The 25,541-nt window shown below is 33.2% G+C and overlaps 2 protein-coding genes across 8 annotated transcripts in view; one reads left to right on the forward strand and one right to left on the reverse strand.

Moving 5' to 3' along the window:
• The window catches only part of cnn (phosphodiesterase 4D interacting protein centrosomin), a 30,583-nt gene extending 19,445 nt beyond the window's left edge, over positions 1-11,138 (forward strand). For 6 of the 7 annotated variants that reach the window (XM_018517992.1, XM_018517991.1, XM_018517993.1 and 3 more), the window contains 12 exons: positions 344-515; positions 673-812; positions 1,541-1,951; positions 2,296-2,517; positions 2,599-2,925; positions 6,305-6,412; positions 7,141-8,385; positions 8,585-8,872; positions 8,946-9,170; positions 9,253-9,453; positions 9,895-10,120; positions 10,310-11,138. In XM_018517992.1, coding sequence (XP_018373494.1) covers positions 344-515; positions 673-812; positions 1,541-1,951; positions 2,296-2,517; positions 2,599-2,925; positions 6,305-6,412; positions 7,141-8,385; positions 8,585-8,872; positions 8,946-9,170; positions 9,253-9,453; positions 9,895-10,120; positions 10,310-10,521 — 3,777 coding nt within the window. In that variant the 3' untranslated portion in view covers positions 10,522-11,138. The remainder of the gene's footprint in view (positions 1-343; positions 516-672; positions 813-1,540; positions 1,952-2,295; positions 2,518-2,598; positions 2,926-6,304; positions 6,413-7,140; positions 8,386-8,584; positions 8,873-8,945; positions 9,171-9,252; positions 9,454-9,894; positions 10,121-10,309) is intronic. The other variant, XM_018517998.1, reaches the window with a different exon arrangement.
• A 3,281-nt stretch (positions 11,139-14,419) lies between these two features.
• Positions 14,420-20,158, reverse strand: Lim3 (Lim3 homeobox protein). Its single transcript, XM_018517950.1, has 7 exons — positions 19,909-20,158; positions 19,243-19,417; positions 18,528-18,730; positions 18,089-18,281; positions 16,346-16,512; positions 15,087-15,299; positions 14,420-14,704 (listed from the first exon to the last, which is right to left on the reverse strand). Exons 1-7 carry the CDS (start codon positions 20,150-20,152, stop codon positions 14,496-14,498), a joined length of 1,404 nt encoding a protein of 467 aa, XP_018373452.1. The 5' UTR covers positions 20,153-20,158; the 3' UTR covers positions 14,420-14,495.
• Positions 20,159-25,541: the final 5,383 nt, after the last annotated feature.

Raw genomic sequence — 25,541 nt, forward strand, 5'->3', positions numbered from 1 at the left:
ATATAATCCTTTTATACTTTTATTTTTGTGAAAAATATTCGAAATGATTGGAAAATATATTTGAATAGGTTTATATTTAACAGATCTTGTTATGAATTATTTTTGTTTATATTTGTTTTTTTGACATTGTCAATATCATAACTTGTTTTATACTAATAGTTTTATTCTAATAGCTTTTTTTATCAGTGTAAATTCTTCACTTTACACGCCATTTTTCGAAAGAAGTTATTATGATAAATATATTATAATTATGTATCATATAAAACCTGTAAATCTATATTAATTATTATATGATACTGTTTTATATATTATTAATAACTAACCATGAAATGTTGGTATTTAGGAAGAGTTGGAGAAATTGAGGAAAGAATTGGTGGAAAAGCAGGTCCTTCTTAATCAGGCAGCGAGAGCTTTTAAATTATATGAGGAACAGAAAGCAGCAACTTCTCGTACTCAAGATCAATATCAGCAATCGCTTGAAAAAGAGCGAGAAAAAGTAACCAAGCTCGAAAGAGGTAAAAACTTATTCTGTCTGCTGCACGATTATTATACAATTATTATATTTATCATTATTTTGATAAAATTATCTTGCAATATATATAAATTTCATTCTAATGAATTTATTATTGTAATTACGTATTTATTATAAATAAATTCTTTCTATTATTCCAGAGTTAGCGGAATATCAAGAAAGAGAACTAGATACATCTATGTATTACAAGGAAACATTTGGTATCACTCCGGAACAAGCATTAAAAAATGCGGAAAAGTTACGACAGATGGAAGAATTGGTAACTTCTCTTGAAGCAGAGGTATGTTTGTATAAAATGAAGTTTAATAACTCTTAAACTCTGTTCCAAGAATATAACTCTAATATTTTGAGACATAAAAAGTTTAGTTAATAGTACTATAAATTTCTCGTTATCTGTTCTATTAATATATAGGAATAAGAAAGTTTTAAATTATATGGATTTAACAGGATTTAATTAAGTATTAATTAACAGGATTTAATTAATAGTTTCGAAATTTCTACATATTCTTATTCCAGAGATATCCCTTCCTCCAATTAATATATAATAGTGTAATTAAATAAACGTTATCAGCGTTTATTTCCTTTCGTTGCTACAAGTTAAATAATTTCAACAGTCTTGAAAGAAATTAGTTAAAAAATTCTTGCTTACACGATGACATGATTAATGCTTAGAAGAATTCATTGACAAAGCCTATAAGTTTTTATTATACATGATTAGTAAATTTTTTATACTTATTTGTTCGATTTTTATTGCAATATCGAGAATACGTTGTTTCATTAAATAGGTATAGTGGCCTTAAGAGTATCATAGAAGGGAAAAATCAAGGAGAACCGAAGAAAGCAGATAATATGAATTAAACATTTTCTCTCTTGTCTCTTGGGAACATGATACGAATTTGTTCTTTTCATTTCATGATCATAATATCTATAAAAGGAAAGTGGCACGCAAGGCGGAGAAAGATTGTATAGTATTTGTGCAATATGTGATACATTTGCTACATGATCTAGGTGAAACAGATAACCGGCAGTTTGGAAGAGGAGCGCAGTTGGACGCAGGAACTTGAGAACGAGCGAGATCAGTTCAGAGAGCGATTAGACGTGGAAACGCGGTTGCGGGAGAAGCAAGACAGTGATCGAGTACAAAGTATCGACAAGCTGCGCGACGAAGTAAAGGAATTGAAGGATCAACTGTTCAAGAAGGATTCTGTTGTGGAACAATATAAAAACGATCTCGCCGAACAAGACAGACTCATCAAACAGAAAAGCGCATTGTTAGAAGAAAAATGTCAAGCTTATGAAGAAGTCAGTCAGGTGTCCGAAAAAAGAAAAAACCAGATCATTCAATTGAGGGCATCTGTAAAATCGCGCGACGACGTCCTCGTAGAGGTCAACAATAAACATCGTGCATTGTTATCACAGGTGAATTAAATTTAATAATAATTAAATTGATGCTTTTTTCTTGAAACAAGTAACACAATGTCCAATTGTTTTACATGTGCTAGAAAAACTCGAGTCTTGAAATAGGTATTAATTGTTTTATGATTTATTATGATTTACATACACAACCTGACATTACTGTTATCTTTTTTTCTTAATGTTAAATATCTTACAATCGCACGAATTTCAAATCTTATTTGTATGTAAAGGAACTGTGCTATAGATTCTTTATTTATATTTCTTTATTTATTATATTTACATTTGTTGTAATTTATTGTAATTATATCTATTGTAATTTATAATTATATCTGTTATATACTTTGTAGTGCGAAAATAATTATGGCAAGCGTTCGCCGCCTAATAGTCCCTCGGCTGTAATTTCATTGACGAGCGATTATATATCACTATCTATGGGGCAAAAGGTATCTTGTGTTCAAAGTGCAACGAAGTATGATGGTGCTTATGATTATGAATCAAATAAAGAAAGAGCAGCGAGTTTGAATTCATCATTAAATGGAGATACCAGGGAAATCAGGCATCTTATAAAGGTTAATAACATTTCTTATTACTTGTTCTGCTATAAAATGATCTGGCAGGCTATTTGATTTATTAAAAAACTTGAATTGCAGGAACTGGAAGAAGTAGACAATAAATTAAAACAGCACGAGGATTCTAGAAAGCAGTTGATATTAAAACTATGCAACTCTCAGAAGCAAGCAGAAAATGCAGAACAGAAATTGAAAAAGATGGAAGGCGAACATCAGAAAGCCATTAAAGCGATACAAGGTTTCATGGAGCGTGAGCAACAAATGCGAGACACGGATTCTCATAAAGAACGGCAGATTGTAGAATTGGAGGCAGAATTACGTAAAAGAAGGAACAGCCACGGTCCCGTCTCGTTGAAGGATCTCGGCATTAAGAATGCGGATGATTTTGAAAACGATTCCTGCAAACAGGTCAATATTGCGATTCATGTCTAATCTTGTTTGCCGATCTCTACGTTTCAGAATTGTGTATTTAATTGTGATTGAATCTTTAAACTATTAGAAAATTATGTTATGTATGGCATAATTTTTTAAATGTTGTCTGGAATCCGGAAGTGTAGAGACGCTTTGCTTGCCAAGAAGCACGATAAGGCAACTTAATATATTGAACATTTTTCTCTTTTTTTCAAAATCATTAAATTTACTTAATTTCTGCTTCTTTTCTGCTTTATACCATCATTATTATGATTGCATGTTTCTTATTGTTTTAAACTATTTTACTTGACTGACAATTGCTTCGCTTGCAATGCATGACTGAGATTATTCTATATAATGTATTTTATTTTGAATTATCTTGTTTTTTTTATTATTTCTCTTGTACTTTTTATAGTTTTATACATGATAATTTTCTGTTATTTTTTACGAGACATATGATGTAATTATATGTGTAAGCCAGATAAATTTTAATAATACATATTTTATTTTTGTTTATTGCACTTTATTGCAACGTGATGTTCAGAATATACAGCAGATTGTATTATTTATATTTTATTGTACATAGGAATTTGCACATTTGTACAATTTCATAATTTATTTGAACAATATTAATATTTTAGATAAATATTAACTTGAAAGTTAATTGTTTCTCTAAGACTTATAATTTTATTATAACAATATTTTCAGAATTCTCATAATAGTATCATGAGTTTTTCTAATATATTTATTGAATATATATTTCGTAAATAATATAAATAATAAATTTTTTTATAAAATTTTTTTATAGGTTTTTTTCCATAACACATGTAATTTTACGTATGCACATAAGATTCACTACACTGAGAATAAAATAGTCCTTTATGCTCTATATTATATAAAAACGTTTTACTCTAGATGTTAAATTAATTTTTTTCAAAAACATTGTTCTCTTTTCAATTATATCATCATATAAAAACAATCTATATTTTATTTGTTAAGTGTATTGAATATTAATTAACCAATATTGAATATTAATTAACATTACATTCGTTTTGATAACATCTTCGTCAGAAAAAGTGATGCCATTTCTTGAAGAGTTTCCTTCTTCTCCAGGAGATATTTATTTATATAAAATGCTCTTTGTTATAGAAGAGCATTTCATATAAATGTATTAAATACTTAAATTCGTTTTTATACTGCCATATTAAATTCTACATTAAATTGTATCTTTTTATTTAACATTTATTTTATTTTTACATTTTAATAAATTGCTTTTGTACTTTATTTATGTAATTTGATATAGATAGTAAATATCTACAGAACATTATTTTTTGAACTATTGCTTCCCTAATTTTTTATTATTTATTGCCTTCGGATTACATATATTTGTATCTTCCATAATTTTTACTAGATTTCTCTTATCTTTATCTTGCAAAGCTTTGTCGTTGTATAGTTTCTCAATATTATAAAGTTTTCTAAGTAGTCCGTTGCATTGAGAAAGATTTTGGAGCGCGACTCGTCTGGTATCTCGAGAATACCGTGCGGGAAGACGCGGTCGTCGTCTATTAATAGAGACCGCCGTCTTTTCTCGCGGCTTCTTACGGTGTATGTATCGCGATACGCGGCAGTCCTCATACGAAAATTCATCTCGATCGATCAGCCGCCGTAGCTGCGGTAGTCCCGAACGAATAATAATACAAGAATACAACAATACGAGCAACAACGATTCATCGCCGATCGTCCAGCAATCTCGACGATACGACTACTACGAAAACGACTCGTGTCTGTACGCTCTGGAAATAGCGCACGATTGCTCTAATACAGCACAAAGGAAGGAAGTTGTTACTTTGCTCTATGTGTCGAATAAGTTGAGAGAGTATAAAGAACCAAGAAATTTGTGAAAATTAAACAAACTGTACCTTTTTAAAAAATTTGAAAAGTGAAAAAGTCTTGTTAGCGATTGCGCTCCATGAAAGCTATAATAATTTCAAATTAGCCAGTAATTATAGATTGCCAGATGCGTAGGTAACTGATATTGGCGTAGTCTTTACTAAGGATATTCACCAGTGCTGATCACACTAGCACTGACGTAGAGTATCTATCCGCGAGTCGATTAATCGATCGCTGCTTCTGTTGCTGTTCTTTAAGTTAAAAGTTTAACAACTAAATATGTTCTCTTGTCTGTGCGCCTCAGTGCGGATGGAGGTAGGTAAAGTGTTGTCGAGAGTGCTGTCGTCAGAGCTATTTTCCTCAATATCCTCATTAAAGGATATTGAGGTTGTTGTACTTAGACTAATGTTTACAGATTTTCTTTTTGTAGTATGCTCTTTCAACTGCACATACAATAGGTCAAAATTTAAAAATAATTTAAATTGAAATGTGAATAAATAAATTATTCAAACAAACATTTTTAATTAAATACTTCTGACAGATTAAATAGTTTATCCAAAAGCTAATTGATAATATATTTTATAATATGCATTTTATATTTATATTGTAATTTGATTAATCTTAATATCAGTATTTTTAAAGCTATATAGAAAATAAAGAAATTGATGCTTAAAATACACCATACAATATTGACAAAGACAGAAAATAAATAAGATAAATATTTAAAATAAAGAAAATTAGTAATTTCGAGTTAAAAAAGAAATAGATTTCCTAAATTTATTAAAGATTCTGTGATTGTGTGTGTGAAAGAACATTCTCATAGGTTGAAACACTATATATCTATAGCTTATTAAAACTTGCATGTAATGTATACTTGCATGTAATGTACTATTACATGTTACACTTTTATTCGCGAGATATTAGATAGATTCATAAGTTAAAATTATATCTTTACTAAAATATTAAATATTCTAATTAAATGTCTTCAGTGATTATAGATCATGATATTTTTAAAATTATTTTCTTTTTTTTATATTTTTATGCATAAAAACATATTGCTATCAATTATTAAAGTAAAAACTTGCTATTATATTTTTGTTGGAACAATTATTCTCCAAAAAGCTACTTTTATTACATAAATTTCAAGTACGACATATTTAATAAAAAAAACAGGAGAGATTACAAGAAATGTGTTTTCCTTTTAGGGGCCGGCGATTGTTACACTCGTACCGCCACGATGTTGGTCTAAGAAAACGAAAAGTTAACAAATTATTGTAATTGTTTCCCTGCATAAGAATGTATAACTTGCATGTAATGTCTTTGCATTTCCTTCTTTTCCCACTTCTCAAAGGCACGTTTCTTATATTATAATACTACATGGACTTGATTTTATTGTAATCAAAATTATATATATGAATAAAGCATTCCCTTAGTGAACTTAACGTTTTGAGTTTTATTGATATGGAACGATACTTTATGCTTGCAGCAACGTTTCGAAGAAATGGAAAGTAAGATTAGCGATCTGCGAGACCAAATCGAGACAATAAAAGCTGAGAAGAATCTCCTGGAAACACGCACGCAAGTCGAATTTAAGGTATGTCTAACGCAAGTATAATTTCTTATCCATTACCGATATTGTCAACTATGATTTGCAATTGCAATTTCTACATAATAATAAAATAACCAATTTTATAAATAATTGAATGACATTGGCTTTTTAATTAAATTTTATAATATTGTATTTTTATTTATATTTTATTACATTTTGGTAATTATGTTGTGTTTATTATTACACTATTTATATTTCTCTTTGATGAATATAATTAGTAATTAATTGCACAAACAATATAAACTAGAGTTCAAAAGAGGAAATATATATAATATATTATGTAATATTATAATATTTGCTTCAATCAGCATAACGCTAAATGAAAAATTGGTTTAAAGACAAAAACGCTAAATGTACGTTGTATTCGGAAAGTAATAAATTTATTATAATAATTTTTATAGTGTATATTCATATTTTAATAGTAAATATATTTAAAATACTTTTGATTATAACTACGATATATACAATTTTATACAATTTTATTTTATCTTCGTTTATTAAAGCCAATTATTCTCAAAAATACAAAATTTGCGTATAATATATGTGATTATATGCTAATTATTATCTATCTATATGTAATAAATAATTTTTTAAATTCAATCTAATTGCATATTCTTATATATGTATATTTATCTTTTTAATACAATTAAAAAAATAAAATTATGCCTTTTTTATACAAATTTGAATAAATTTATTTCTTTTTTGTTGTGCAGGAACTTGAAGTTCGTCTTCTTGATAAGGAGCAAAAAATCGAGATCTTGGAGATGGAGAAACAGATTATTACGGAAGACTTAAAAAACAAAATTGCCGAACTCGATAAGCTCAGGCATGCTGAGATGAATAATGTGGATGAAGTTAGTACTACCGATTATCGCGACGATACTCTGCCGCGAGAAGATCTGCTCGAGCAGTTGAATGAACGGAACACCGAGGTCGAAGAGAAGAATCGCAAAATCGAACAACTGACAAAGGAATTGCAGATGACGACTCAAAATCTGCAGATGTTGGTCAACACAGAACTCTGGAGCAAGAACAAAGAGATTGCTAAGCTGCACAATCACATGACATCATCGTATAGCCACGATAGAAATCGTAATAAGCCCGAAGTTATCCAAGAAGCCGATAGTAGCGTGCAATTGACGAATCTGATTCGCGAACTTAACGAGATCGGTGTCAAAGTAAATTTCACGAACGATATCATCCGACTCGATTACATCAATGGAAATGAAAAGATAGACGTGAAGACACTAAATGGATACGTACAGAGGCTGTTGACTCAGCGGAATGATCTAGAAAAGGAAGTGGACTATTTGAAGTGGCTGAAGCTTGTGTCGAAGCCTGACATTTCCGCGGAGATCGATGGTTGCGGTAACGAGACAGAACAGGCGAAGAACTACTGCGAACTGCTGCGCACGCATCTGAAGGATCTGGTAAAGTTCATGAAGGAGATGCTCAAGAATACCGATCGTGCGGACACTATCGGTAACGAGCATAAGAAGATTGTGCTGGACGTTCTGCTTAGCTCTAAGATACTATCGGATGATTTCGTGCGTGCTCTCGAAGGCATGAACGTTCAAGATGGTATAATTGTGAATGATAAGATTGATAGTTCCGTGAAAAGGAGTCGGTCCGAAAATGTTGTGGAGATGAAAAATCAGGCGTCGCAATCGGATTCTGAAACGTTCTCAGAACCCGATCGGATCGTCTCCATGGCCAGAATCGGTTTGCAAGAGAAGCAACACAAGAACCTAAGCCGCTCCAGATTCACGAAGTACACCAAGACCTGCAGCGACTCCGAAGACTCCGCAGATTATGTGCCTTATTATAAGACTTACCAGAACGACCTCAGCGATTTGGATATGAGCCACCAAATACAGGAGCTGAAAGAAACGAATGATTTGTTGTATTCTGAACTTAGCGCCCTAAGGATCGATTTGACCACATGTTCTTTTGATTGTGTAAGTATATCTATATATTTTTAGATCACTAATCATTTGCGCTTATTAATACGGTTAAATAAATATTATTTTTTAATCAATCATTTTTAAACTAAAAGATTGATGTATATGAATTGTTAAAAATTGAAGTAATTTATGATATAAACATATTCCATTAATTTAGAAATTTATAATTATAAAAGCTGAATTTTATTTACAGACCACCGATGAAAAATTAACGCTGTTTATTACGAAATTAGAGAAATCTCAGAGGCTTTGTGAAAAGTTGCAAGCTTCTTTGGAGAAGAAAATACACGAGTTCCACACGTTAAGAAAGGAGAACAAGCAGAATTGCATTCGCAAGACGCAATTGGAAAAAAAGATCAGTGATGTCGAGCTAATGGCGAGTGAAATTACCAAACAGAAAACAGAATTTTTACAGTACAAGGAAAACTCCGAAAGAAAGACTACAGAAACTCTGTTAATACTCAACAAAGAAAACGAATCGGTAAGTGCGTGCTGCTTTTTTTACATTGATTATAAGAATTGCCATAGAACTGCAGTTATTTGATCCATTTTAGTTGCGAGCGAGAATTAAACAGCTGGAGGAAGAAACCGAAACTGCCAAAGCAACCATATCCACTCTCAGACAAGAATTAGATCATCTCACTCTTTCGCACAGTCAGATATTTGTAGAGAACACCAAGTTAACGAACGACAAATTGAAACTTGAGCAAGATATAAGAAAAATGGAGAATCGATACGATGTGGCTGTTCGTTCGCTACACGATAAATTCAGCAAAGAGGTAAGCAAAGTTAAATTAGTTTATGAAAGTGTTCCCCGGTGTGTGTCAGCACTAATATGTGATGTAACATCGCCGTACACAGATATGCGATCTCAATCAGATCAACGATTCGCATAGAGCAAGAGTGCAAGAACTCGAAACAGCGAATAAAGAATTCAGAAGACACATGGCGGTGTGCGAGGCTAGCGATTCGACGGCGAGTTCGAGCGGCGTATCGTCGATACCTACGGACGCTACGCTCAAACAAACTTGCGATATTCTACAGGAATATCAACCTTATAATGTTAGTTGCTCGCCGTTTTCTCTTAGTGTTAATGCATTTTATTTATGGAATATATTAAAGGTGGATATTGTATTTATGAATGCATTGTCCACACTTTTAACAATTACGAGTTGTGAATTATACGTAATTGATACCCTAATACTTCATCAATAAACCTTCCAGCAATTGCATGTAATGCTACATAAATAACATGCACATATTATTTTACATTGCATATTATTACACATTAAAAATGTTCCATAAATTGCTGTTATTTATTATTTTAATATAAAGGTTTATAAATTGCATTATTTATGATTAATTTATATGATTAATTTATATAAATTACAGATATTTTATAATTTTATATCGCGCACTCCTTTTTGTTTAAAATTTTCAAACTTGTGAAAGAAGATTTAATAAGAATAAGATTTAAACTTTGATTTCTCTAATTTATTATAGAATTCCCAGTTTTGGCAACCGATGAATTACTCTGCATTCGGAGGTCGCAGCAAATCCAGTTGTTCGCCAGATTTGGGAATAGAAAGCGACGCTGCTGTTACTATAATAAGACCTTTGAAAGATACGTTAAAGATCACAGAATCTATGACTAACTTATTAAGCGACGAAGACAATGGTAATCATAGAGCTCAAGATTCAAACAGTGAAAGTCCATTACCGATAGAAGGTATGTTTTGAAAAAAAAAAATGTGTTAAAAATGTTATGAATATGTTACATCCTTTTTGTTTTTAAAAACTTATAAAGCTATTTTCATCTTATAATTTTTATTTGAAAGTAATTAGTCTTATTTAATAATATTTACTTTTGAATTTATTTTAAAATAATTCAAATGATTCTTTAATGTTATAATTACAGGTCTTGAAGAGGTGGAAGCTTTGAAACAGGAGAATGAAGCGTTAAAACGAAGACTGGTGAAAACTAGGAAAGCACTGGAAGATACATTTGAACACTTATCAACTTCAAACAAGAATAAGAAAAACGTTGAAAAAGCGATAATAAAACAGCTTATGGTTACAAGAAGTATCCTAAAAAAGACAAGGACATTCGATGAACCTTTGGACAATTAAGAGATTACAGACTGATGAATCAAAAAATATTATACACAAAAAGTGAAAAAGGAAATAGAACTATGGAAATTGTTACTTGTTGAATTGTGTTCTCATAGATTTACTATTCATTCAATGTATCGTGTTTTATCTGCGTTTCTCATTTATCTCTTCTCACATTTTTCCCGAGATGAGAGAATTAACGATACATTGGTACAAAAAAATGTAATACTCAGGCGTTACGTGTTATGAAATTTTTAAACGAAGAAGTTTTCTAAACGACAAATATTTTCATACACAGGAGAACCTATTTTCGCTATTTAAAAAAGAATACAAAAAATGTAATGAAAGAGAGCTTAAGATGAACTTGTACATTGAGATTTGTATATATTTATATAGAATACGCGCATGATATTTTTGACATTTTTGTAGATTTTCTTTCATTGTGGAAAAGTTCTTCCAAGTGCTGAATACGGCGCGAAAGCCGGTATCAAATCCTGTCTTCGTTTACTGATGTATTTTGCTTTATGAATAACAGAAATTTGCGTATGTGTGTACATATAATAATTATAGTTCATATATCGTTATGTAGCATCTGTACATAATCACCATGAATAAAGTGCCATTGATATGCAGAATTTGTGCGTTAATCACAAGTGTGTACATCATGTTGATTATATTTAACTTTTCGAACTTCTGCTTTTGAATTTCCGTCGATGACCTACACCTTTCATTTTCGAGGCGGTTTAGTCACACTTGGTAATGTGCCGCACACGATACTTGAGAATGATAGAGATAAAACCACGCACGGAGATTAAGATTATGATAGAATTTTTATTATCACTCCATGACTAGATAATAATATAAAGATCCGTAATAACTCATAGTGATGTGAAGTTTATGAACTGCGCCAGACACGCGAATTCCTTCGACCGCACATCCGGCGAGGAGCGGAGAGAAATACTGTACAACATTAATCTTTCTTATAAGTCTAATATACCTTTCTTACCGTTTCCTTCCGTTCGCGATAATCGTATCCGTTGGTAAAACGTATGAGAGCATGTAAGAAGACAAGGAGCGTGACGGGGATGGAGAGTTGGGAACGGTACCGAGATATATACAATTCTACAATGACGTTCTTGCGCTTTTGTCGCTGTTGCCGCTCGCGTTGCATGCTAACATACCATTTAATAATAATATGAGACGTATTTGTATTAATCAATCTATTACTGTTCTATTTATCCACTTCATTACGAAATCGTTAAAATTGCAAAGTGCCACAAAGCATACCTCTTCTGCTATATTCTGTATATGTATATTATGTTTATTTAAAATCTTTGTGTAAAAATCTGAAACCCCTTATTTTTATTATATTCTTAGCAGAGAGGTAATATAATACATGAAAATATTAAAAAAATTATAATAATTCATAATGGCTGCGAATGTTTATTTTGCAATTGTTGAAGTTTTTTTTCACGTTGATTAGATTACACTTTTAGATCTGGAGGAATAGTCCTATCTTTATGAAGAAAATTTCCACAACACCGCAAAATAAATATTCTGCTAAACGTGGCCACTATAATCTGAAACATTTTACCATTCTTGTGAACATATTTTAATAACAGTAAGATACTCAATTTGTTAATTCATCTAAGATTCATATTATTATTCTATGGTTATTTCACTTAGCATGGCTTTATCGTACATTCAATTTGTTTAATTTATTTTTCTTCTGTTTTGATTATCAACATATTTTGCGACTTAGGCCTCGAGAACTATTTTTCAATTTCTTTTCTGTATACACAATGACGCGAGTCACTTACAAGTTATCGACGGCTTACATGACCTCGTAGTCAAGCAACGAGATGCAGTTCGAAATTACTATAATTTTGATCGTTGTACAAATTGGCGCGCAAAAATAGCATAAGAATGCACGAGATCGTACAATTCTACTCAGATTGTAGCGACTTTGCATTCGTTTTACAGAGAGATTTCAAATTTATATTAAATATAGTAATTAAAACATATCCAGTGGAAGTAATACGGACAATATGCGTTTGTATAAACATTTACAAATGTAAATTAAGTGAATACTGTTTAACGTAATATTGTTGTGCATGTTGAAACCTTTGCACGTCAATCTTTTATCAACTAGCAAGAAAAAGTTTCCAATCCATGATTATTCAATTTTGAAAAAGAAAACTATTTCTATACAATATAATATCAAATTCGGAAGAAATGAAAATGTATTCATTCACGTGAATATAGTATAAATTATATTATTGGAGCTACTAAGTTGGCATAATTCGATTTATTTTTTTTTTTTATGTTTTAATAATGCACAGGTAATTAAAAAGTAATAAGATGAATTGGACCAACTTTTTCCTACAGGTTTTCCTAATTCATACTATTTACAATACACACTTCAAGATTTTAGCGTCACACGCAAGCAAAGTAAATCGTCAGCACGTATGCCTGATGCCCGATTTTCAGAATTCAAGTCTTTGAAAATCGCTCAAACAATGTTAAAAATAAAACAATTATTTTATCTTGATCAAATATCGGAAATAATTCCTTATTTCTTCTATTATATATTCTATCATTCTTATTCGATGATAACATAAAGCAATAAGATAGTAATTTAGATTATACAAAGCATTTTATCTCGACATTCCAAGAAATTACATACTTTTATAAGAAAATATAAAGAACAAATCTATCTGATAAGAAAAAAAAGGATCATACATTCTTTTGTAAATTTATGAAATTTTGAATTATATGTAAGCTATATATGTATTAAATTGACTTATACTTTGATACTTTTTAAAAACTTGTTCTATGAAAATCGGACTTAGAGGCAGTATGATACGATCATACAGATGATCACATTCGTCGTGATGATGTGAATTCGTTCAGACAATATCAAATATATGTGTGTCATAACTCATTTCTCTAAAACTAAAACTTGCACATATCTTGTTATAAAATCTCGACGTCTCATTTTCTACAAATTGTCTTCCGGGCTCGTTAGAGACTAAAATGAAATAATAATTATCATAGATCACGACGAATGGATCCGCGAACAGTCCGGGACACGTTTATCACTACCTCCTATTATTACTCGACAATCAAACTCCGAAAAACGAGGAACTTGTACATAAATATATTTAGATTAGTCGTAGTATCGAATGCGAATCGTATGTGTGCCATAAGGGTATGACGTCGATACGGTCGCTCGGATGACGAAAGATCGTGAGGAGGGACGGTGTAAAATACCAGCATAGAATAACTTGGATTTGGACCACGAGGGACGTTCACGAACATCGCACAATCCGTCGTCGTTGAAGACCATGTCAATTATCGAAAATTATCTCGAAATTTTTCTCGTAATTTATCGCAGATGATCTACCCAAAAATTAATTCAAATTTATCCTAACATTAATCGATATCCTAACACTAATCAATAATATAAAAGATTTAAAAGCGAAAAAGTGATTTCTATTATTTATTCAAATGTTAAATCACTAAAATGATTATGATGATAAATTGTTATAAATTCTATAAATTACACTATTCCAAAATAAATTAAAAATATAGATATTGTATAAATAAGAAATATACACATGAAAAAATAATATACATTTTACATGAAAATATGAAAAAATATCAGATGTAATAAATTAAAAGATTATCACATTTTTAATGAAAAATAAAAATTCATTTTCGCTTTTGACCTTCCATATATACATAAAAAGATTTTAGATTTTCCTTGCAGTAAAGAGATCAGAATAGAATCAAGCGGTGAACGTATTCACATTTAATGAATTTTACGAAATTTATTATTTTTTATTTGAAGTAACACACCGGGAAAAACTTCTTCAGCTTCCCCAGGGATGACAACGACGACGAGGCCAACACCGACGGTCTCAAGTGAATGCCCCGCTTTGCCAGCACGTTATTCTATGTGGTATTTGGCGACGCGCGGTTTTGGCGGGTTATGTGGCGTAATGGGAATGGGAATGAGAATGATGGTGAGCATGCGGGGGTGGCGGTTCGCCGAGCCAGGAGTCCGGCGACGGTGGGAAGTCGGGGTAACCACCGCCACCGCCGCTACCACCGCCACCGCCGCCGCCGCCACCGCCGCCTCCACTCGATTCGTTACTCAGATCCGACGCTGGTCCTGGCACCATGCCGCCCGGTCCCCCTGGAATCATATGGTTTGCGTCAGTCGTAAACTTGCGACTCTCGCACTAGAATAGTTTAACGCTCGAGTTTCTTCTTGTCTCAGCCCGAGTATATTATTGACCACTAGCGAGCAAGGCTCGTTTAAAATGGGAACTGACATAAAAGCTGAGAAAATTGATAGATTTGGGAGATCTCGAAAAGCGTTATAAAAATCAAAATCTCTCGACACTGTTGGAAGAGGGTTGACGAAATTGAAGGACTGAAGAAATTGCGGGAATTCAGAAAATTGAAAAAATTAGGAAATATTAGGAGGCAGTTTCGAAGATTTGAAGATAATAGAAAGAGCCGAGAGCGTAATTTTTTAAGAGTACGTTGCTTATAGTAATTGACGTTGGACTTACCGAGAGTGGTATACACCGAGAGACCAGCGTCCGGCGGATATGGGAACTGAGGTGGTAAGGACGGCGATCTGGACGTTGAGAGATACGGAGGTGTTGTCGCACCCAGGTATCCGCGGGGCGGTCCACCCCCGGCTCCGTTGCCACCACCTGGACTCGCACCCTCTCCATCCAGGCCCATGTTCACCACTGTTCCGTAGCTATCGTTACTCAAATCTACAAACAGATCGTTTGTCTTCATTAGGTTTCAGACTAGCAATTAGATGGAGAGAATGCGTATTACATCTTTTAAAGATATAATATAATATAACACTAATATTCTATTCTAAGAGATCTGCAAAGAAATATAATGATGTGAATTAGGATATATTAAAAAAAGATGACTAAAAAGGTGCTTTCAGTCACGCGACGGGAGCTATTTATTTGAAACGAGTGATCATTCTAACGTCGTAAGTTGAAAGTCGAAAGTCGAGCCAGCGACTGGCGGCATCCATTGTGTCTGCGTCTCTCAGTACTCAGATGCCTGCTATCCGAGGGGAGGACGGTCTCCTCAAATATTCAGGAGATCGCGGAGGCTAACTGCCGGCTCACCGTGTCCGAGATTTCAGGAAGATTGCGGGCCATCCTTGAATTTATGCTCGCTATTACCTGCTCTTACTCGGGAACGAGTACCATATAATACATCGCTCGTTTAGATTGTTTCGGAAGCGGCTAATACGATTATTATAGAAATAACTTTGATATATAATTATTTTATATAGGAGAAAGCACCTTGTGAATGATAGCTGCCAATTGCATGTGCATATTTTTATACAGTATAGCATATATATTTATATTGCCTTATCACATTTACCTATTAAATGCCTTTTTGATGTAACATAATTTTTTCCAATGCTTTCTAATGCTTTTTTCATTACTTTTTTTCATTGTTTTCATATTTATCATTATATCAAGATTTTGTAGTGTAGAAGTTTATTTGAAATTTGACTAGTACTAAAATCTGTTTTTAAGTTTGAGCGAACAACAAATGCTAATTTAACTAAAAATCTTTTATTTCCCAAAATTCAATCTCAAGACTTTAATTTGATTAGAAGCTTTATTTCAACGTTGAAGGAACCAATTTATTACAAACTATAGTATTTATAAAATCGAGATAAATTGCGACACACCAGAATTATGCTTATCTTTCAGTTCTTTCTGCATTTTTTATTGCCATCCTTGTATTTATATCAACAAAATGATAATGCAATAATGCAACTCACCGTGATGACCAAAGGTGGAGTCCAAGTCTACCTTTAGCTCATCTTTGTCAAGTAGCTTATCGTGTCTAGGCGAATGACCGCCTGAACCGGCACCTTTCATACTGCGAAAATATTGCGACCATCTCGTCCTACCAGCATCTTTCTTCAACCTCTTTTCTTTCGCCCTCCTACAAAGACCATAATGAATAATTAATAACAACAATCAATAGCTAGTTTAAAAAATTTTATTTTAAAAACTTCCGAAAATAAGATCACTAATTAAGTATCATAGATTTGGACTTTAAAAAAATTATCAAGAAACAATTTTCCAAATATTTATAATAATTTAGCAAAATATAGGTCCATCTAAGTTGTTTGGGATATCTTGTTGCGCTTAATCGTCAATTATTTTTTCATAAACAATATTACAAAATTTTATTAATATATTTGGATATCGTGCTAATATAAATAGTAAGAATTTATAATTATAAATTAAAAAAAAAATATATATATATATGATAAATCTCCCACTTTATTACTTTGATATCACGTGTTCAATGGTTGATACTGAACATAGATAAAGTAATAAAAAATGAATAACTTGTAGAATGATAAGCATACTCGTTATGATAAGTACTCGATTTTTTATGATAAATATTCTAACGTCTCATAAATTTCTACTCTCCATTATTGATTCGTTGAATAGCGAAAGAATGTGTATCTTATCTCGTCGCGACAATCTGATATTAATCTCGCATTACGTCAAATATCGGTTTGACTTTTCTGGAAAACTACATTGCACGTGTGCAATTTTATGTATTTACGTGTTACATAGTATATTTATCTATAGCCATTGATAGGCCTTATTTACTTATCCGTCATGTTATTTTCACGGGCTTTCTAATATTCTGATAAACGACTGGGATTCTCCTTTCATAGATAAAAGAATTTTTCGCGACTGATCGTTACTTTCCCTACTACAATATCACGTAGTGCTACTTGAGCGATAAGAGGGAAAAATGTGCATCCACAGTTATTACAAAGTACAGCGCTTGTGGTGTATCATGATCTTGGGTATGTTGAATAAAACTGAGTAAAATTAGCAATATGTATGTATACAGAAAGAGCGATTTTGCTGAATGTCAACATTTTTTTTGCAGCATTGCTCATAATGCGAATTTTCTACATAATTATTGTAACGGTTCAACAAAATCATTTTCAAATCTACATGTATTTAAATGTTTGGATACTTTAAATCTGCAATGTGTTACTACAAAAGCGTTCTTTCCTGTGTAGACGTCAATTTTGTTATCATAATCTTTAACTCATTTCTGGGATTTATAAAATCCAGACAATAAATTAATACCTCTACATCATTTTCATTATTAAATGATACATGACGTATAATTTTCGAGTAAAAATTATTTCGGAAATTAATTGGTGATGAAAATTAATTTCATTAATTGAATTATCTAAAATGAATTATCTAAAATTTTATGTAAAAAGAGATATATATTCGGAGACTGATGTCTCTCAACATCTCCGAATCTCTCGATTGCCTCCATAAAGGGCTTCGGAAACCATATTACAGGCCACATCAGACACTAATACAGAATCCTGATGAGCCAATGCTTCTCTCTTAATTTAATAATTTCGTCAGGATCTAAAATTATCTTATCTTTTCTAACTTCTCTATCGTATTCGCATCATGAATGTTATTCACAGTGTGTAATTTTTTTAAGTCCAACTTTCAATTTTTCTTACCTATTCTGAAACCAGACTTGAACGACGCGCATATCGAGGCCCGTGTCTTGAGACAGCTGTTCTCGCACGTGCCTTGCTGGCTTCGGACTGGTGTTGTATGCCAGCTTGAGAGTTTCGAGCTGCTTTGCTGTGATCGTCGTTCGTGGCCTCTTATTAGGTTGATCACCGTCTATACTTCCCCCATCTGCCAGTTCTGAAATGTCGTATAAATTACATATTATATATCTTGTGGAAACGTTTTGTTTAATTATTCAATTAATAATATATCTGTTATACAGCCTTAATCATAATGAATAAAGCACCCCAAAAACTAACATAAACGTTGTATTGAACTGCTATAGAAAATTATTTTAAATAAAGACAGTTACGAGAAATAATCCTTTCTTGAAAATGCTATCTGTTGGCAATTTAAAAGGGTTACGTAAAAATTACTTCTTACCTTTCGCCTTTGCCTGTTCATAATCGGGCTTGCAGACGAGCTTTCTATCTTCCATGAGATAAAATTCGTCACCAGTGTCCAGTTGCCGAGAGCAAAGAGCGCACGAGAAACATGTAAGATGATAGACAAACTCCTGCGCCCTTCGTACCACCTGCGAAGGTGCCAACCCTTGGCCGCAGCCCGCGCATTTTGTCCCGAAACGCCTGCCACACCAACAACATACAATATTTTCACATTACATTCACACATCAATGACAAAACTATACAGCTGATATGGAATTATCGCGATTTCGTCAAATTTAATCGATCGAATGATGATATTCATTACTTTATTCTTATTATAGTATTAAAATGTGATTAAGCAAGATAATTCTGTAATAGTTTAACATTTCAAATCAAAGATTAACAAGAATATAAAAGTAGAATCCAGAGATTTCAGGATTTTAAGAAAAATGCAGTTATTGTATTCGTATATATTATAAATGATTTTCTTAAAGATAAAATTAATAAAAACGATCAAAAAAATTAATAAGAATAATATTATAACTAGCAGTAAATATTATTATAAATTGTAATAAATGATATATGCCTTCATAGAGATAATTTTATACGTATATTAAATATAAATCTAAATAATCTACATAATATTTTGGAAATATTAATTTGCACGTGTATATGTACAAGTAATATCGTGATAACAATTATTGGTGCTTACTTGAAGAAATCATCTTTGCAGAACACATGGCCATTTCTCGCGAAACATTTGTCGGTCAACCTGGCACCACAGTCCCGACATGTAAGACACCTTGCATGCCAACACCTCTCCAGGACCCTTAGAACGTATTTATCCAAAATAACTTCCTGACATCCACCACATTTTGGTATCGTGGCTGCAACATATTGATCGATGCAACGGATATAATAAAAAGTATAAAATGGAATTACTATTAATGATAATTATCGTATATTATAAATTAACACGCACATATTGTGAAAAACAGTACAAGCTGCACATACAAAATAGTTTTTATATTATATCTGTTTATATGTATATTAAATTTATTATCATTATTTTCATACAGTTTATTATACATAGATTAAATATCTGTTAAGAGACATCACACTAAAAATCAATCTCAATTACGGCGTAAAAAATGTCTATGAATATTTTCAATAATACGAATGCTCTGAAAATATTTTTCAGAATAAAGATGGTCCAACCATTCAGAGAAAATGGTCCAACAGAATTATTTTCAGATCTGTAGCTATCTAAATTGTTAGATACTTCAGCAAAATCTTTCCGTGAAGGAACCCGGATAATTTTAACAGCTTTTGGAGCTATCCACTAAACCGGGACATTATTTCGTTTGTCGACACTTACAATGAAGGATCGTTGGGATATGTAGAGGCAGATGATCGAGTTCGAAGGTGGGCTGATCTAGAGGATACATATCGCCTTGTGATATCGCGGATCCGACGCTGCCCGCATTGCTACGCTGTTCTTGACGAACGCTGCGTGATTCCGGACTACTTTGCGGAGTTAGGACGTCGTGCCGCTGCGAACGGTACATCCCTTCCAAAGGAAGAGCCTCGCACCCCAACAACTCCAGTCTCATCTTAGTCATACCTGCCGCCCGCGCCGCTTTAACTCGTAATCACAGCTGCCGCTATTATCTACGAGTTCCTGCGATTACAGCGAATGCAGTACTCTATATGAAACATATCAATGCTTCTTTTTGCTCGAGATTCTCTTTATCAAAAAAAACGTAGAATCAATGCGATATCTTCCTAATGGTTACGTACAAGGCACGATAGAAGGGAAGAGTATCTTTGGAAAATCCAGGTTTCTTGTCTCAGAAACGTATCTAGTGGAAGTAAATTTGCAGACTTTTAAACAAAAAGATCTTCAGACGAATGCATTATTAATTCTTACAGGACCGACACATCTCATTAAAACTTTCTTGCTACCTTCCTGTTGACAGTCTCCAGAGGCATATTATTGTAAACTCTTCAAAGTTGCTATTGGCATTTAATCCATCTTAATTGCACAGTTCAGTCTTCAATTAGAAACTTGGAGTTCACGAAATTGTACGAAATTCACTCAAACAAACCCCTCAACGTGCATAATCGATATCTTTGGTTGGAACTTTAGCTAAATCATGATTATGGATAACATCGACGTGTACTACGAAGCTCGCCATGAAGTTAGAATAATCCGAACAAACAAGTTTGACGTATTTCCTCAAGTTTATCTTATCGCATCGACACTTCTATGAATATCGTGACGTAAGAAAGACACTCTCGTGAAGCAGCCGTCGCGACGAGCACGGTACGAGGATACGCGCACGACTGGTTCACCAGGAACGATGTTGCTTATGCGCACGTGACACTCGTGGGTGTGGCGGCTGATTGGTGGGGCAAGTGCCTGGATTATTGGGTGCGGTCGGCACCCACGCCAGCGTCCGGTAGGTGCCGATTGGAGGGATGCTCGACCGCCCACCAATATGGCGCACGCCACCAACGCCGTATGACTTCGAGTGCCGCGTTGCTGGGGTGCTGTCGAGCGCCCCGAACGTGGCGTGGAAGATGAGAGGATGAGGGGATCTGGAGAAACGGAGGCGAGGAGACACCACGTCGTTGTCTGATGTTCGTTGATGGTGGACGATATTAATCCTTTTGAACGAAGAGCTTAAGGTGTCTGTAGTAAGATGCTGGCGAATGTAATCCGATCTTTTGCGTTTACGTCTTTTATTCACGTTGTTAAACGCTAGACATCTTGAAGAAGAGGTGTTGAATTTTAACGTTTGTAGATTGTTATGTACAAGTACATTTCCATTAATGTGTATTAATAGAAGAAAACGTCATTTAATGGACATCGTTCATTGACAGTATTAGACTACAGAAATGTAATAAGATAACTGCACTCAATAATGTTCTAGGTAAAAGTTGTAATTTTTTATGAGCCATCAACATTGGTGGTCAGATTCAAAATAGAAAATATTTTTTAATAGCAATATTAAACATTTTTAATAAATAATGAAAATTTAATCCATATAACTATCTAAACAGCAATTTGGGTCATATCGGATACAGTTATCTTACTTGAATTTTTTTGTAATTCCCCATTTTTATGAAATTAATTATTATTAATTGATACTCTAAAGTAAGAAATATATCTCATCTCGCCGTTTATAAAAATTTCGTGAAAGCATATTATTCGCGATGGAGACATTCAACGTTTATCACGCGATATTATTTATTAAGAATAAATAAAAGAATCATGTAAAGCACATTTATTGCAGTATACATATTGCAGTGAGATAAAAGAAAGCAAAACAGGATAAACCTCATTTCGTCGGATATTAAAAATCCCCCTAAAGTATATCTATATCGTCTACGCTTAATAACTCAACGCTGGTCCGTCGCGGCTTATTAATGCGTCGCGGCGGCTGTATTCATCGGAATCGTAGTGCAAAAGAATTCGAGAGTCATCCCCTGGGAGCTCCTTTGAGCTGCTGATTCTCCTCGATTCGGTAAGCAACGCGGAGCGTGCCGTACAAGAAATAAAAGGATAGCGTCTGTCTGCGAACGAGGAGCCCAGAGTGAGAGGAGAAAATGAGGAAGGAAAGAAAAGGAGGAGGGAGAAAGAAGGTAAGAGGACAAAAGGAACCGAGCGAAATTAAGAACAGTCACGAGGGATGAGGGACGCCATTTTATAATTTTGCCCAAGATCATTCACGTATTTCTTCTGCTCTCCTTGCCCTCCTATCATTTCTGTTTCTTCCTTTTTACCTTACCCTTAAGTCCGCACGTGCATTCGACTGTACGGATCGATTGCACGCGTATATAAACGCGCACAAATCGTAAAGGCCGTAGTTGCGATTATGGGACGGTCCCTTGATCTCGGTTTACTTTCAATCAGTTATTCTTCATGCTTGACTCACGCATGCGATGAATCAGATGCGTTGAAAACAAGAAAATTATACTTAAAAAATTATATTTTTATAAAATTTTTATTTCAACATATTATTTTACAATAGAAATCTATTGCAAAGAAAAAAAATTGATTCTGACATACATATATCTGTGAATAAAAGAGTACTGTTTTGTATGAAATTTTGTACGACAGTATTAATCCATTCTATTCAGTTTAGTATGTTCTCGCGAAAATTACCTCTTTTAGTTGACATTATTCTTCTATACTTCGTATATAACAGTACATGAAATATGAGCTTCGACTAAAAGATTAATATCATACATACAGAGCGTGACTAAATTCTGAGATTTATTTATTTAATACTACTGTAATAATTCAATTATTGATAAATTACTAATGGTAATCACTCCACATTCTACTTCGATTTTGCTGAAGTATTTAAAAATGTAGCTGAATATAGATCCAAAAATAATAATTTTAAAAAAAATAATTTTGTTAAACTATCAAAATAAATATGTAGGAAACTTAAACGTGATGAACAATGCTGCTAAAAATGCAACCAGCTCGAGTGTCTTACTGATTATTTTCATATAATTCAATTAATAAAATTATTTTATTAATTTATATATATATTTAACTAAATTTTGAGAAACTCGAGCAAAATTATTATGTACCTACTTTTCAAAGATTCCATGTGCATATTTTAGCTATGATTTTTAGGCCAATACTTCCCAAAGATTACTAGTTGCGGCAATTTAATTGATCGCTTTCATGGACTTGGCTTTTACCATGAAACGGCCACATGTTCATGCAAACATATTTCACGTATACAGACATAATATGTCGAACTGAGAATTCGCATAAAAGCCTGATCGATCGAAGTGCGATATTTCCCTAATGCATCGCGTCGATCGTTAAATTTTCCACCTGACCACAGGATAACAGATGGTACGGCGTTATTCTATGCGCACGGTTTGATGCCCATAAAATCTGTCATGCATACGCGTCGTCGATATTACGTCGCTAAAAGGGTGTAAGCCGAAAGTAAGCCACGCAGCAAATGAACGTCAGAAATTGTCTGACTCTTGTATCAAGTATCGTGTCACGCGAATGCATCAAATATATACATATATGAGTATCGCATACAAATCGCATAGAAGATTTGAATTGTATAGTTATCGCGTAAATTTTGAATCAGCTATGTAGCAGATTTTGAACTAGTTTTTTAATTTTTTAATATTTCCAACTTTACACTGAGACTTGCATTTTTTATAAATTTTCTGCTGTATATATCAAAATATATATGTAAAGTTTATATTTAAAGCTTAAAATTTTCTCCTGTTTTATCTACAACTGGGGCTCTCCGAAACTCTACAAAGAACTTTAGAAAATAATTTCTGTACAATAAAACTTATAATTTAAATGAGAAATTACAAATTAAGAAAAAAAACTAATAAGTTTTTATAGACTCCTTAAATTAAAATAATTTAAAAGAAACATAAAACATACAGTACAGGTAATAGGAGTCAACGCTGGTTATCAATTAGCGCAAATTATATAAATAATTAAATTATCGTATGTATAATTTCAAATTATGACTTACCTCACAACAGTTAACGGTTCAATTTTGAGATATTATTTTCCAAAAACGTTGGAGATATTATTTTGTTATGCAATACTCCAACCATTGCGCTAGGGGAAAAGATTGCTGATGAAGACTCAAACCAAGAGTGGAAACGTTCAAAGTCAAGGTTTATATTAGGACTTAATTCCTGCCGTTTTTCGTCTCCAAAATTGATTTGTTACGAAGGGAAGATGAATGAATACCTTAATCAAAGTAATTTCCTCCATTTTCTACTTTATTACTAATTAATAATACTTTATTAATAATACTTTGATTAAGGTATTTCCCTTCGAAACAAATCAATTTTGGAGACGAAAAACGGCAGGAATTAAGTTCAACACCTAATATTTTTAGTACTAAGAAGAATTGCGCTACTTGATAACCAGCGTTGACTCCTATTGCCTGTACTGTATGTTTTATGTTTTTTCTAAATTCTTTACAAAGTGCTATATAATTTAATTAAAAAAAAAGCTTGAAGAAATTGTATAAAGACTGATTTTATTGCTAGCAACGTGATGACCGATTTTTTTGCAATTGTCGACACGCCATCGACTTTCCTTTTATGAATCAAACGTGAGGTTTTAATTTCGACAATGATGATCTTCTCTCGAAATTGGCGATGACAAGACGAAGATGTCTTTGCGATTGCGCGACCTCGTGACTTCCGTGGGCGTCTTTCTATTCCGAGCTTCGATCACGCGAGCCCACCCTTTGTCGGTTCCGTCGCATACACGTCGACACGCCTCCAGAAGTCGTCCGTCACCGTAAAAAGCGTCGCCGTGGGGGGCTATAGGGCGAAAACTCGTGGAAGGGTATAAAACGCATCGAGCCGCTCGTTTCGCGCATCTACGCCTAGTTCGCGCATTTACAGTCGCGTACGATTTTATCGATATAAAACCTTCGTTTTCAAGGGAAAATCTGTTCCAATACATGAGCGTGTGAGAAGAAAAAAGCTTTTAATTAATTAATTTAATACAACAAACATTTAATGTCCATTATCAGTAGATATCTTTCTCGTGTGTGCACATTTTTCTGATATTTATCTAATAATTTATTTCACAATGTATCCACATTAAAGTTAAATATATATATCTCAAATGTCATTATCTCTCTCATTTGGATGGAAACTTAGCTTTCCATTCAACTGGTTTCAATCTTCATCGGGAAATACCAGCTGGAATCAATTGTCGCGGTTCTATACTCACAATTAGCGAACGAAGAAGCGACCGCTATGAAATATAAAGGTCCATATACGCGGCACGTTTTTTAATTTAACTTGTTCCAGAGCCAGCCAGAAGAGAAACGGGGAATGGGAAGACCCGCGCGGAGGTAGTCTAACTCAGGGGATACGACTGCATATAATCGAATTTGCACCGGGGAGATCTCTTTCTCTATGGGCGTTTCCATTACGTTGGCGGGCAATAAATTACGCTACCCTTGCCGCGTAAATAGG

This window comes from Trachymyrmex cornetzi, unplaced genomic scaffold (genome assembly GCF_001594075.2).
Source record: "Trachymyrmex cornetzi isolate Tcor2-1 unplaced genomic scaffold, Tcor1.1 scaffold73, whole genome shotgun sequence".
In the NCBI taxonomy this organism is placed as follows: Eukaryota; Metazoa; Arthropoda; class Insecta; order Hymenoptera; family Formicidae; genus Trachymyrmex; species Trachymyrmex cornetzi.

Excerpts from the sequence above, each read along its gene's own strand:
- Lim3 (XM_018517950.1), bottom strand. The coding sequence starts at position 20,152 with ATGACTAAGATGAGACTGGAGTTGTTGGGGTGCGAGGCTCTTCCTTTG. Across the intron at positions 18,731-19,242 it reads TGCAAAGATGATTTCTTCAA|GCGTTTCGGGACAAAATGCG; the intron begins GTAAGCACCAAT and ends TTGGTGTGGCAG. Across the intron at positions 18,282-18,527 it reads TGAACAGGCAAAGGCGAAAG|AACTGGCAGATGGGGGAAGT; the intron begins GTAAGAAGTAAT and ends ACGACATTTCAG.